This window comes from Salminus brasiliensis, chromosome 3, assembly GCF_030463535.1.
Source record: "Salminus brasiliensis chromosome 3, fSalBra1.hap2, whole genome shotgun sequence".
NCBI classification, from domain to species: Eukaryota; Metazoa; Chordata; class Actinopteri; order Characiformes; family Bryconidae; genus Salminus; species Salminus brasiliensis.
The window spans coordinates 240,059-255,142 of NC_132880.1; the positions used below are offsets into that span (position 1 = coordinate 240,059).

At 48.0% G+C, this 15,084-nt stretch overlaps 1 protein-coding gene and 1 pseudogene across 2 annotated transcripts; one reads left to right on the forward strand and one right to left on the reverse strand.

Annotated features, from left to right (window-relative positions):
- The first annotated feature begins 1,210 nt into the window (after positions 1–1,210).
- Positions 1,211–3,033, forward strand: LOC140551008 (zona pellucida sperm-binding protein 3-like; annotated as a pseudogene).
- Positions 3,034–7,630: 4,597 nt separating this feature from the next.
- On the reverse strand, positions 7,631–14,791 carry LOC140551581 (coiled-coil domain-containing protein 134-like). 2 transcript variants are annotated; one of them, XM_072675056.1, is made up of 7 exons: positions 14,708–14,791; positions 9,619–9,764; positions 9,382–9,503; positions 9,149–9,233; positions 8,878–9,059; positions 8,652–8,723; positions 7,631–8,416 (listed from the first exon to the last, which is right to left on the reverse strand). In XM_072675056.1, exons 2-7 carry the CDS (start codon positions 9,725–9,727, stop codon positions 8,291–8,293), a joined length of 696 nt encoding a protein of 231 aa, XP_072531157.1. In that variant the 5' UTR covers positions 9,728–9,764; positions 14,708–14,791; the 3' UTR covers positions 7,631–8,290. The 2 variants fall into 2 exon arrangements, with proteins under 2 accessions (XP_072531157.1, XP_072531158.1); XM_072675057.1 differs by lacking the exon at positions 14,708–14,791 and adding an exon at positions 14,190–14,386.
- Positions 14,792–15,084: the final 293 nt, after the last annotated feature.

A 15,084-nucleotide genomic window follows, 5' to 3' on the forward strand; every position in this document is an offset into this window, starting at 1 on the left:
GTATCACAATGCCCCCCCCAAACCCCCACATGGGCCTTTCAGGTCTAATGCACTTCCTGACTGAATAGGAGGGGGCACTTTTTGCAGGAGGCTACACTGGTCTGTATTACGTAGAAGTGGTTTTCCTGAAGCATGCTCAGCAGTAAAATGGGAGGTGGGTTCTGCAGCTGTGATCACTGCATGAATGCCCTCTCAGTTGGTAAAAGGCCTCCATTGGCTTTATCCTTGTATCCTGAGAGGGATTGAGACCTGACCCAAGCTCCTGCTGTGTCCCTTATCACTGCTATGTGGAGGACTTGTGAATTACCTTCAAAAGGCCTAAAGCATGTCTGGTTGTGTTCAGTCACTGATTAAAGGTAATCTGGGGGTGAGGAGTTAAACCGGTCTGGGATTTGGAGGAATCCTGATGGATTTGAACTTTAACAAAGTGGTGCTCTCAAGGCTCCTTGCCCAGGAGTAACTATGACTATATAGTGCTTTACAAAATCTGACTGAGTCCCAAAGAAATACAGATCTAGATGCACATTTTTCATTTTAAGCAAGATTTTTCTTTTACAGTTTCAAAGTAAGTTTAGTCAATTTGTAACACTGTAGGCAAATATAGATGTTAAGTTTTATATTTAATGTTATTGAGGCTTTGAGTTTAGCCTTTACCAGATCTGATCCTGGTAAAAGTTCCGATTTATTGGTGTGCCCAAACTTTTGCATGGTGCTCCGTCCCATATTTCATTATAAAACTGTACAAAACACAAATACCCTAATCTCTCTTAATATGCTGTTTTATCTTTAGCTTTAAACCTTGCAGTTGATCGTCCACTCACTTCACTATCCACAATAACAGGTTTTGATCAGGGTGCTCAAACTTTCTAATTCCTCTGTATTTCAAAAGCACAACAAATAGACTGATCTTTACAGTGTTAGTAAAAAGATCTTTATCCACATGTTGAATGGAAGCAATCAAGCAATGATAATGACTGTTCAACTGGACAAAACCATTATAAATCATCATCATTTACTGAAATATCTCCTGCTTTCACAGCACAAATAACCAGCTGCATGGAACATGATGGATCTCAGCTGTGTCTCACTCACAGCAGGTCCAGAGCCGTGTTAAGAGCACCTCAAAGGGGCGGAGTCACCTCCATCTGTTCTACATAAAAGCAGTTTCCAAGCAGCAGAAGAACCAATCCTCAGCATTTCAGAGTATTCCATGATGGCTTTAAGGCAGAGTGGATTTGGGCTTCTCCTGGTCCTGGGGGTTGGAGTGTGTAATGCACAGTTTGGTAGTCCAGTTGGAGCTCCAGCTCAGAGAAGACAGCAAGGTCCAGTCTCTGGAGGACTCTTCCCTTCTCCTCAAGATGCCCTGAGCGTTCAGCTCAAACAAATGATGCAGGGTCCTGTAAAGAAGCTGACCTGGCAATTCCCCCATGCTCCAGAGAGGCCGAAGCAGCCACAGGTGCAGTTTGAGCTGCGGCAGCCGGCTCGTGCTTCTAGTGTAGCGGTTCAGTGTAGTGAGAACATGGTGCGTGTGGACGTGAGGAAGGACTTCTTTGGAACTGGTGAGCTAATAAACCCACTAGATGTCAATCTTGGAGGCTGTGCTGTAACAGGAGAAGATTCTGCTGCTCAGGTTCTCATCTTCCAGTCTGAGCTGCAGATGTGCAAGAGTGTGTTAATGGTGAGTTTGTAGGTGTGTGGGGGGGAGGCCTGCTCTTGTAGGCCTGGCCTGTCTCTGTGTCTGCTGAGATCTAACTCTTCTTAATCATCTGTCTTTCTGCAGATGACTGAGGATGAACTGGTCTACACCTTCACCCTTCTCTATGCCCCACAATCATCTGCTGGAGCTCGTTGTCCGGTCGAGGTCTGCTATGGTTGGCATTGAGTGTCACTATCCACGGTGAGGACCGGTGTCTGTCAGGTGTAGCTGCTGTTTCCTGAAGCAGGAGTCTGAACTGAGACCGTTTCTTGTTGACAGGAGGTTTAACGTGAGCAGCAATGTCCTCCTGCCTGCTTGGATACCTTACGCTGCTACTGTGGTTGCTGAGGAGCGTCTGGTCTTCTACCTTCGGCTCATGATGGGTTTGTAGCACGTCCGTTGGAGGTGGTGTAGGGGTCAAACTCTCTCTAATGGTCCTTATTGTTTCCCCCTCAGATGACTGGCAGTTCGAGAGGCCTTCCTACCAATATTTCCTGGGTGACTTCATCAACATTGAAGCCTCTGTGATGCAGTACAACCATGTTCCTCTGAGGGTTTTTGTGGATAGCTGTGTGGCCACTGCTGTGCCTGATGTGAACGCCACTCCCAGATATTCCTTTATAGAGAACTATGGGTAAGTAAGCCTCTGTGCTGACTATCCAGCCTGAGACTGGACTTTAGTACAACCTTCGACTGTCTGCCCATCCAGCCTGGTCACCAGCTGTCTACCTGTTCCTCCTGCTAGGTGTCTGGTAGATGCTAAGCTAACAGGCTCGGAGTCTCGTTTCCTGCCACGGGTTCAGGGGGACAAGCTCCAGTTTCAGCTGGAAGCCTTTGTGTTTGAGCAGCAGAGAAGTGGCCTGGTAAGGAGGACTGCAGTATTCTGCAGAGCTGGTTTCAGTCATGTGGGCTTATGGTGTTTGCTTCTCTGCAGATTTACCTCACCTGCTTCCTGAAGGCCACTGCTGCTTCTGCCCCCACTGATGCTGTGCACAAGGCCTGCTCCTTCAGTGCTAATAGGTCAGTGGTCCTAAGAATGGAGGTTCAGATCAGGTGCAGTTGATCAGGTGACTGACCAGGGTTTGACTGTCTCTCTTAGGTGGACAGCAGTAGAGGAAGATTCCAGGGTCTGCAGCTGTTGTGATACAAGCTGTGGTGCTGGGGCTGTGGGCCGTGTGCCTCCTGCTGCAGGTATGTGTAGTAAAGTTCTGCATGGTGATCCAGGAGTACCTGTTACTGAGTCTAACCATCTGCTTCCTGTTTCAGGCCCACAGTGGGAAGGAAGAGTCTCTCTGGGTCCAGTTGTGGTTGGGGAGAAAGTGCCTTTCTGGCAGTGATGTGTGGAATTTACTGGAAACTGAATAAAGTCATTAACAAACTGTTCTCTGGTCAGCTTCATGGATATTCTGGTGTGACTGGTTTGGACTTCTAAACAATTATGTATTATTGCAGAGGGAGTTCCCACATGGTTTAAATGGTGACTTCATTTTAATATAGCTGTGATGGGGAAAGTGAGAACCCATGCAGTCATGTTGCAGAACCCCCACAGTCCCTCTAAACTGGGGGGGGGGGGAGTTGAGTCTGATTAAACTGGTAAGTCATCAACAGACTCTAGTTACAGTAGATATGACCTGGATATAAAACACATGTAAAAAGGCTCAGTGGTCTCATGAAGGCCAGACTGTCTGAAACTGTAGGTTTGAACTCAGCCGTGACCTTAATCCACTACAGAACTGACCCGTACCCTACACTTGAAGATGGCAGGACTGTGTAAGGATGACCCTGTAAAGATTGGTTCAGGGATTCTGTGGCCTCATTTTATTTGTATGGTCATTAATTTGGTCTTAATGTGTATCATGGAGGCAGGACCTTCATGTGGCTATAGAACATTGCTCTTGTCAGTAAACCTGCAGAACAGTGGAGTTCAAGCTTTTGCAGAACATCAAGTACAACTCTGGCCTTGCAAATGTTTTGCTTTGTGGCTTCAGGATTATATCTGCCTCTAGAGGGTGCTGCTGTGTTCACTCCAGGGACATCAGTTATGCTCATGGTCAGAGTGCTCAGCAGCTGTGTAGAGAAGCTCATGGCTGCTGATTGTTGGGATGAGGTTTAAGGAGTTCTATCCTAATGACTATGAACAAGCCACAGCCCTAACAAGCTAATTCAAGTCTGAGAGCTCAAATATCTTGGGTGCCTGAACTTCAGCATGGTGAAATGCTCTGTTTTCACTCTAAAATTGAAAAAAACCCCCCCAAAAAAACACAAATCCAATGTCTTTGTTCCTGCTTTGACTCTGGGACCCCTGAGTCCCAGAATTAACTGTGAGGCTTTCTGTGATAACATGGTACGCAGGTGGACGCACTGATGCAGCGGTCTAAACCCGATCCTTACCAAGAGCTTGTGGAGCTTCGAGTATGGCTCGGCTTCAAAACGGAACGGAAGAGAAGCATCCAGACTTTTCTGTTCTAGTCAATTGTCCTCAGACTGGAGATCACCTCTTTCAAGAGTATTTAATTCAGCACTTAATAAAGGTTTGCTTGCACTGAAATGTCTCACTCTTCTGTACGTCAGTGTGGATAAGAGTGTGTGATAAATGCCATACATGTAAACGTAACAGAAATAAACAGATTCAGTGAAAGACTATAGAAAAACTCCATAAGACTCCCTAAAACTGCTGTTATTACTGTTGATAATGCTGCATAATGCAGTGTTTTAATAGTGACGTATGAAGCATTGCACGACAACACAGTGATTCCTGATAGTGTAAACTACTGATACGTGCTTTGAGGAAGTATGTATTTTCATTTCCTCCTGATGTTTCACCTCTTTCAGAAGTTTTCCTCCAGGGTTTCTGTCATTCATGCTGGAATTTTCCTTTCTGAAGTGTTCCACTTTCCCTTTCAGCTTCAGGAGCTGGGTTCTCTGCCTTACAGTGCCCTCAATTATTAACCTCAATAAATGATATTACAGTAGTTTAACTTAACACATGTTTAATCTTTACCAAACATTGTAGTAATTGTCCTAGTTTGCTAAAATTATCTGTAAATCTCCATGACTACAACAACACAGATACAGCCCATAATTTATCTCTTATCCAAACCCACCAGTGCAGCTACAACACAAGTCTTCTGAGTTTTATATGGAATGATGATGATGATGATGATGATGATGATGATGATGATGGAGGTAAAATAGTGGAGAATCTCCACTAATGCAGTTCTCTTTAGGGACTACTTTCTGTAGCTGCACTACACCCTGCAGCATGTATCCCTCCACCATTTTAATGATCTGATTTTAAAAGCAGGTTCTAGAGCCGAACTCTTCTCAGAACTCTGGTAGAACCGTGTCTCAGGCATCAGGCAGCGTCTTCATCACCATTAGGTGAAGAACTTTCTGTGAGGAGCTTTTATTAGAGCTTCATACGTCTGCTTCCCTTCACCTCCACTGTAGAACCACAGCTCTGACTGGGGGAGGTTATCTAGAACCTCCACTGTAGAACCACAGCTCTGACTGGGGGAGGTTATCTAGAACTGAGCATTTCACACCAAACCCCCAAACCTCCCAAACGCCCCAAACTCCCACACTGAATGAGTTTGGTCATGTTAGAATCATAAGTAATCATCAAATGTAAAATCATTTGTGTAGTTTTTCCTAGAAAGCTTTCATAAAAGAGGCACCAGGTTCTAAAGCATCTCTAAACAACCTGAATTCCATTAGTGTGTCCTTTCATCTCCCACATCTTCTCACCATTGCTTTCTTCAGCAGTCTTTAAAATGTCTGTAGCTTACTGTTCAGTTGCTCTGTGCTCATCCAGCAGCTCTTACAGCTCACAGTCTCCATCCTGAGGACTCCTCATGTTCTTCTTCAGATCGACTTTGAAAACGGATCACTGTTTAACTTTTTAAACACGGTCCTTCTCGTGAAGGTGTTTCCAGGTGTGCTCTTCAGCTCCTCTTGACGAGGTTGCTCCTGGCGTCCAGCTGTGTCTGAAACAGCTGAAACTGAGAGGTGGTCATTATTGGTTTCAGTTAAACTTCTGGATTTAAAAGTTTCTATTTAATTCTGTTTCAGTAGTTTACTACACTTACAGGTGATGTCGACCTGCAGGCTGGTTTTTCTCTTAAACACATCCAAATTCATCTGATCCTGCGGGTCGGTGACCTGACTCTGCTGTTTGCTGCTGTTGGAAGAGGAGTTCTCCTCCTCGACCAGCTGCTGGAGCTCACCTCCCTGTTCACCTTCGACAGATTCTGCCATCTTCACATCGTCCGTCTCAAAGAGTGCCTCAAACAAACAGCTTCTTTAAAATCTCCTACATTTCGTTCTGCTTTTGCAGCAAGAGGAAGCCTAGAGAAGGAGAGCTCCTCTCACTGGATCTGTTGTTTACTGAGGTTTCAGCAGGTCCAACAAGTGGAGCAGCTGTGGAGAGAAGTGAGTCATACTTTAGTATGTACCTGGTGCTGCCACACCCCTGGAAGACCTTGAGCTCCTGTAGAGGTCTCAGAGAAACAGTACTGTGCAAACTGGCAATCACTGACAGTCACTCAGCAGCAAGGTCTAACACACACACACACACACATTAAAGCTGCTGATCTGGGCTGTTGGGTTTGGTCTTGAACTGGATCTGAACCGGCTGTGCCTGTAGATTTATCACGTTTCACTGAACGTCTGAATCAGCTGCTGCATCTGTATCTCCATCTTTACAGAATTTTATGATGAATGGATCAATAGAAATGTTCCTAAATCACCTGGAATAAACATTTTTATACTGACCTCCACTGAACGTTCAGCTCCTCCACGCGTTAATCCGCTCAAGTAAAATTCACTTCAGACTTACAACCTGCCCTCACACAGAACTGCAGCACACCGTCGTTCTCAGAGGCATCCTGGGCATAGTTACAGTTCCTAAGGTACAAAGTATCTTAACTGGGTAAACTGATTTACTCTAGCGCCACCTGGAGGCAGCTCAGAGATGCAGTACTAGTCTGAAATTCATGTATGTTTCATTGTGTATTTTCTCTATTGGACACCATCGCATTACCATAGGAGTTAATTCTGAGACTTTCAATAAAGGTTTAATCAGAAGGTCCCGGCTGGTGGGTCATTGTGACTGACCTGGTGGTGGTGAGTGCGTTAGTGTGTGTTGGGCCGGTGGTACGAGTGGATCAGAACAGCAGCGCTGCTGGAGTGTTTAAACTCACTGTCCACTCTATCAGAGTGTAAAGTCAGAAACAGAGGCTCTGTATCTGCTGCTTCACAGTTAGTGCTGATCATCCTCTAGTTCTTCATCAGAGCCCACAGGACACAACTTTACAGAAGAAGGAAAAAACCCTCCCTTAAAAGGGAAATATTTTTACAGAACTGCATATTTCTGTTGGAGTATTCATTGTGATAATTTGACAGGGTGTAAAAGGCAGTTGATGACCTCTTCATCTTCCAAAACAACTGGCTTTCACAGTAAATTAAGCACATTTTATTTCAGTCAATGAAAGAAAACCTGTCTGAGTGCGTTTTGGCTTCATGCCCTTAACCAACCCCCATTCCCAGGCACCCACAGCAAGTCCTGACCGCTCGCTGGACAGACCTCACACTAAACTGCACAGAGGAAAGAGCTCGGTTAGGTTCAGAACAGCCACAACAGCGCCACTGTAATCCATGAAGGGGGCTCAGTGGATAGAGCTCCGGGCTATCGATGACCGGGTTGTGGGTTCGATACCCAGTGGGAGTGAGGGAGTGAGACTTCTACCCCCTCATTAAATCATGTGCCAGCAAAACCCATACAGACAAAAAATTGGACAGTTCTCGTCCTGACGACTTGAATAGGCATGCTCTCTCTTGATGACCCTTATGCAAGATCTTTGGCTATGGTTCAAAGCAGATGCTGTAAAAGGTCTGCAGCGGTGCCACCTACTGGAGGAAAAACACCAAAAAGTCTTTATTCTCATTTCCCAGTCATTTTTATTACAGCACTGGTTCAGATATACCAGCAACAGCCTTCAATTTAAAGAATGAATCCTGCTTTCAGAAACACACACACACACACACACACACACACACACACACACACACCTTTGTAATTAAGTGATCGTATTTACAAATGCTGTAAAGACGTAATTAAACTCATCATTTAAACACACTTTAACCCATAGCTCCGCCTCCAGACTAACGACAACAACACTGACTAATCAAATCTTTACAATTCACAGGCTGTAAAAACACAGCGGTCGACTGGAACCGACTGAGAAGTAAATATACCGTGTGTAATTTAGTAAAGTTGAATTATTTATATTATTAATATTAATATTAAGGTAAACCGTAGAAAACAGCGGAGGCTCGCTCTGCAGCCGAGTGCCGCCCGGAATGACAGTCCGTTGTGTGGGAGCGTCCTGAAGCAGCAGACGAGTGTGTGTTTCTCTTTAAGACGGACCTCCATCGCTCCTCTTTCCTTTTTTTTATTATTTTGCTCACCTGCTGACCCCTACCTGACCTCTCCTGCTCCTGACCTCTGACCCCTGATGTAGCTCTGACAGAGATCTCTGTGTGATCTAACTCCCTCTCTCTCGCCCTGTCTCAGTGATTGACCAGCTGGGGGCGCTATAGTTCGCTGCGAGAGCGGGAAATGCGTGGACCCTTCCTCATCTCTTTTCTCTTCTCCTCCTTCCTCCTCCTCTTCTGCTCCTCACGCAGCAGCTTCTGGAACGCCTCAGCCGTGTGGAGCACCTGAGTGAGCGAGAGAGAGAGAGAGAGAGAGAGAGACAGAGAGAGAGAGGCAGAAAAAGAGAGAGAGAGAGAGAGAGAGAGAGAGAGAGAGAGAGAGACAGAGCGAGAGAGGCAGAAAGAGAGAGAGAGAGAGAGAGAGAGAGAGAGAGAGAGAGAGCTCCACCATGAATTATACAGTTCAGTGGTCAGTGGTTGACATCACTGACTGTGTGTGTGTGTGTGTGTATACACTCACATCGTCTCTCTCAGTGCGGTACGGGTTAATGAAGTCTGGAGATTTCTCTGTGATTCCCAGCTCCTGAGACATCTACAGAGAGACAGTGAGACGGTCAGACAGACAGGCAGGCAGGCAGACAGACAGTCACACTCTCTCTCTCTCTCACACACACACACACACACACACACACACACACACACACACACACACACACACACACACACACACACACACACACACACACCAGTGTGAGGACATGTTGGTGAGGGCCCTCTGTAAACACGCCGGTCAGGTTACAGAACCGCAGCCCCCAGCGCAGCAGCCCCCCCCACTCCACGTTACGGTCGTAGTAATGGTGGACGATCCGCGGGAACCTCAGAGCAACGTCTCCGAAAAACGCGGTGTTCTCCACCACATGAGAGTACGCTAGAGCGAGAGAGAGAGAGAGATTGATTTCAGACCTCCTGAACTGACAGACCTCCACTCCTCCAGTCTGAGTCCTGCTGGAAACTCACCTTCTTTAATTTTGTCATCCAGTGGGAAAGGATCGTCCGGCTGCATGTTAGCGGCTACCAGAACAGCTCTCGAATCCTCCAACACCTACACACACACACACACACACACACACACACACACACACACACACACACACACGTGAAAGAGAGTAGGTAAGTTAAAAGGCGTGAGGAAAGGAAGGGAGTGAGGAGAGTGAGGAAGAGGAGAAGGAGTGAAGGGTGGTCTGGTGTACCTTGAAGAGCCCCTTCAGCATGATGTCGATGATCTTGTACTGCTGGTTGACGTCGTTGAGCTCCACAAGGTTCTTCAGAGCGTTCAACTGATCCTTCCTCTTCGTCTCAAACAGACGCTTATCTGATACACACTCAGGAACCATAACACACACACACACGCACACGCACACGCACACGCGCACACGCGCACACACACGCACACACCTGCACACACCTGCACACGTGTTTCAGGATACAGATCTCCAGGTTGGAGTCATGTCTGTGTCGGCGGGTGTGAGGGTCAGAGTCTGAGGAACACACAGTGCTGAACGCTGCCAACAGCAATGTGGTGCACACACTCAGCATGGCCAGCAGGGGGCGACGCACACACGCTCCAAACAGCCTGTGAATCACAAAAGGGAGAAACACACTCAGCATGGCCAGCAGGGGGCGACACACAAACGCAGTGCTCAATGTTTTTTTAATTATTGTCACCACGGTAACTTACAAGGGTGGACAAAATAACAGAAACAGCACTTTAGACACTTTTTTTCAGCAACATTACTGTACAGCCGCGCACACACACACACACACACACACACACACACACACACACACACACTAAACCAGGAAACAGCATCCAGTAAATGTTGAACAGGTGGAGGTGGTCAGTGGTGATCAGGCTGTGGTCAGTTCGGGTTCATTTCCTACATTAACGGAATCATATCTCTAATGTCTCTAACGCTGCACATAATCAGGGCTCCCCCTGCAGGACATAGTGGGTAACAGCAGCTCTCCCAGGACCCCTGGAGGGCGAGTTTAAATGGTGGAGATCAGAGAGGAGTTTACAGATGGAGGAACAGTCACTAATGCTTCACCATGTCTACACTCACCCACCCAGCATGGCCACAGTTTCCATGGAAACTATGAATAAACAGCAGGAAATAGAGTAAAGGACCAGTTTAGATCTCTTCTCACTCACCCACCCACCCCTCTCCCTCCACCAAGCTCCCTCCCTCCCTAATGTCAGAGATAAGCAGCTCTGAAAAAATAAGTGTAAAAGTCTGATTAATATTTAATGTGTTGATTTAAAAAACAGAAAAAAGAGAGAGAGAGAGAGAGAGAGAGACAGAGAGAGACAGAGAGAGAGAGAGACAGAGAGAGAGAGAGAGACAGAGAGAGAGAGAGACAGAGAGAGAGAGACAGAGAGAGAGAGACAGAGAGACAGAGAGAGAGAGAGAGAGAGAGAGAGGGATGTACAGCAGGGTTTATCAGTCTGTACTCCAGCAGGACCACCACAGCGGAGTCAAGCAGGACCACTGCAGGGCACTGTGGTCCACATTCAGCTGATGTTCAGCTACAAGTCAGAAGTGCACTGTGGGAGACCGCAGCTCCTCAGAACTCTGGAATTTCACACTAAGAGACAACTTCAGTCAATGCTGTAAATACAAGGTTTTTATCCAGCAGAAGCGAGATGAATATAGTAAGCGCAGTAATGGCAGAGATGTTGACGGTACACTGATAACACCTCCAGATCCGATGCAGCACTCTACTCCAGCTGCAGGAGGGTTCCGGAGTCGGTCTGTAGACGGCAGAGAGAGGCTGAGCACCTCAGGCTTCAGGAACAGGCTGCAGGTGGGAGGGTACGGAGTCGGAGGCGTAGGCCGGAGCAGATTAAGGCGGATGCAGGGTTTTCTGGTCTATAATAAGCTCCCGGGCTGGCAGATCTTCTCTCTGGAGAACATGTTCCTCAACCAGATCTTCCAGAACACCTGGATATGATCTAAACCCCAGAGCTCCACTTCCAGAAATCACCAGAAGCTCCTCAGAAGCTCCTCAGAACCTTCTCAGGGTTCCTCACTGCAGCTCAGTAGAAGCTTTGAGATCAGAACGTCTCTCAGATGTGATCAGATGTCAGTCTGAGCTGCTGTATTAATCTCTTTAATCAGACTGCTGTCCTCATATTCACTGAAACCCTGCTAATATTAACCCTCACACCACCACAGCGGGGCAGATCCACACTGCGCTCTTATTACACACGTCTTCATACCTAATTACATCCTGAACACATACTGGATACATAGAATACATACTGGACTGAACACATACTACAGGACCCCCCAACACCCACCCCGTGCAGGACTGAACTCCTGCTGAATCCAGCGTGTTTCTACTGCAGCCTGTTCGTATCAGGGCTCTCCTTCCCGCAGGCCCCGTTAGTCGTAGCTTGACGCTGTGCAAGGCTAATAAAGTTGGTGCTTTAGAGCCTCCAGGGGCCGCAGAACCCCATCGCTAACATGGCACACCGACAACCCGCCACACTAATGAGTATTAATGCAGCTCGCAGGACGGCCTCCGACACGGCGGCTCTCAGACAGCGGCGCTACACCACGTACAGTCTGAGCTCCAGCCCAGCTCTCCTGGGAGGCGCGTGGAGGCAGAGTTGGGGAAATGTGGGTTAGCTCATCATTTACCGGCGGTTCTCTAAACTTCAGCTACAGAACAGAAGCACAGCGGAGGCGTCCTGAAGGGAGGAGTGTAAGACCCTGTTCCTGAACTGTAACTACACCGTCAGAACCCAGTTCCTCAGCTCACAGATAACCCACGTTTTATAAAGAACCAGAACTTCAGCCACTACAGAGCCGAGACATCTACCTACACGACTCTGCATCCTCAGAACGTCTAGAACACAGGGTTCTGTTAGTAGAACTTCACTCCAGACTCATTTATATCTGCATGTGTGCGTGTGTGTGTTTACGGTCTGTGATCTGATCTTTTAAAACATATTAAAATATTAAAACACTGACTGGACACCTGAACAGCAGCGGGATAACAGTGATGAGGCCTCTCGCTCTCTCTCTCTCGCTCTCTCTCCTCTCTCTCTCTGTGCTCTCTCTCTCTGCTCTCTCTCTCTCGCAGCTCCTCTCTCTCTCTCTCCTGGTCTATAAAAGAACTTCATCAGTTCTTCTCCTCCATCTCTGCCACAGCAATCAGCTCCCTCACTGTGGAAGAACAGCAGATCCCGGAGGACCAATCAGCGGACAACAGGAGTGATCGATCGTCTGCGAGCACACAGGTCCAATCAAAGTTCTGAGGGCAGGACGGCAGAAGATGAACTAAAGCTACTGTCAGCAAGTGCTGACTTACAGAGAGTCCATTAGAGCCCGGAGGAGGGACAGCTGCAGCACACACACACACACACACACACATACACACATACACACACACATACACACACATACACACACACATACAATCTGAACTCTGGAGAAAATCGACTTCCCCAGTTCCTCTTTCCTCAGCCGAACCGTGTGGAGGAGTCCTCTTCTTCATCCACACTGAAAATAAAAATACCTACGGGTTCCAGGTGTGGTCCTGCAGAACAACTATTGGACAGTTCAGTATCATAGGCCTGTGACCCGACACGACCCGATACGCCTACGATTACCCTACACTACTTCACCCAGTAAAATAAAGACTGGCAGCTCACTCACTACCACTGAGCTAACGCGCTATGCCATAGCAACCACAAGACTGGACTCTTCTTTAGGACACCAAAGGTGAACAACCCCCACTCCAGTACACTCCAGTACACTCCAGTACACTCCAGTACACTCCAGTACACGCCAGTACACGCCAGTACACGCCATAGCTGAAAGCCATTAGCTCTTACTGGCTGATGTACAGGAAGCTGGGACCCGTTCCAGAGAACAGGCTGTGGTGGAGTGCACCATTAGAGAGACCGAACCAGACACGCCCAGTCCTCTACTGGAGATCAGGACTAGGGACTGAAACACACCTCTGACAGAGCAGAGACCGGGACCAGTATCAGAACCACACCCCTGGTCTCGTTCCTGCCCCAGTCTTTATTTATCCTGGCTCTGGTTAGAGGAGCGACTTGACTCGACATGAGACTTGACTGAGTTCCACAGGAGGAACCGTTCCCTCAGAGAACCGATCTTACGCAACTGATCAGCAGCTGCTTCACAAACATCTCTGGAGGTGAATCAGGCGTGTTCAGACTGCAGCCCTGAGCCCGAACTGAGAACAGCGAACAGTCAGAAAGCAACCGAGAGAGTCAGCTACTGGAACGGGGTTCCTCCCCACAGAGACGCCGCACAGGCACCCAGAGCAGATCAGTGAAGGAGAACCAGGAGAACCAGGAGAACCACCAGACAGCATTAACCAGTCAGAGGTAAGGTTCTCTCTCTCCATCCTTTCAAAACTGTCCTTCTCTTAAACTGATGGAGGATGGAGGAATAGAAACCTACACCCACCACATTAAAAAACCTACACCCATCACGTCAAAAGGATGGAGGGGTAGAAACCTACACCCATCACGACAAAAGGATGGAGGGGTAGAAACCTACACCCATCACGTCAAAAGGATGGAGGGGTAGAAACCTACACCTATCACATCAAAAGGATGGAGGGGTAGAAACCTACACCCATCACATTAAAAGGATGGGGGGACAGAAACCTACACCCATCACATCAAAAAGATGAAGGGGTAGAAACCTACACCCATCACATTAAAAGGATGGGGGGACAGAAACCTACACCCATCACATCAAAAAGATGAAGGGGTAGAAAACTACACCCATCACATTAAAAGGATGGGGGGACAGAAACCTACACCCATCATGTCAAAAGGATGGGGGGGGGGGTATAAACCTACACCCATCACGTTAAAAGGATGGAGGGGGACAGAAACCTACACCCATCACATTAAAAGGATGGAGGGGGACAGAAACCTACGCCCAACACATTAAAAGGATGGAGGGATAAAAACTTACATCCATCTGTGGTGGTGTCTTCAAACACTTACCATTATCTAAACACACTTTGATGTGTTCGAATCCCTGCTCTGATCTTCTTAAATGGAGATGGAGAAACTTCACTGGTATCTCCATCCACTGTAGATAACACCAGCAGGGAAACACACGTCATCAGAAGCTGAAGCCTCCAACCGTCTCTACAGCCATTACAGAGAGTTACTGCTCTGACCCGGGAGACACGAACCTCCACCCAGTTCTTCAACTGGAGGAAGATGATCAAAGCACCTGTTTAAGCACCACACCCCCCCCCCTCCCCCCCCCCTCTCTGACCGAACTGGATCCGGTCCGGTTTTGTGGAGTGTAACAGAACTGACCACAGCCCCGCCGGAGAGGAGTGGTCCGCCGAGGACGTTCCGGTTAGCCCGGGCCGGTCCAGACGCCCCGCGGCCCGACCATGTGGAGACGGAGCTTCGGAAGAAAACCGGGGGACCCGGAGCCCGGTAAGGGCATGACACTACAGTCAGTACCGAGCACACATGCACACGCGCGCAGCTCAGTCTTCACTTACCGAACACACACGCGCGCAGCAGCAGCAGCGAGTCCACCGAATCGTAAAAAGCCCGAATCCAAACCGAATCCCGGTTCTCCGGTCTGCCCGTCTCTCTCTCTCTCACGCGCTCTCTCTCCGGTAACTCTGTCACGGCGCCTGCGTTTCCGCACGAGCCGATTAGAGCGGCGCACCGCAGCTCCGCCTCCACGGGGCGCGTCTAATTCCGCGCACTAGCACACTACATAGGGCACTGAATAGTGCACTACCCTTAGCATTAGCGCTAATATCAGCACAGCAGCAAAAACCCCTCCAGACAGAACCACAGTCAGCACTGCACAGAGAAACACCCAGCAGAACAAACACCCGACTCCTCAGCCCGGCTCAGCCCGGCTCAG

Excerpts from the sequence above, each read along its gene's own strand:
- LOC140551581 (XM_072675056.1), bottom strand. The coding sequence starts at position 9,727 with ATGCTGAGTGTGTGCACCACATTGCTGTTGGCAGCGTTCAGCACTGTG. Across the intron at positions 9,234-9,381 it reads TGCTGAAGGGGCTCTTCAAG|GTGTTGGAGGATTCGAGAGC; the intron begins GTACACCAGACC and ends GTGTGTGTGTAG. Across the intron at positions 9,060-9,148 it reads GGATGACAAAATTAAAGAAG|CGTACTCTCATGTGGTGGAG; the intron begins GTGAGTTTCCAG and ends CTCTCGCTCTAG.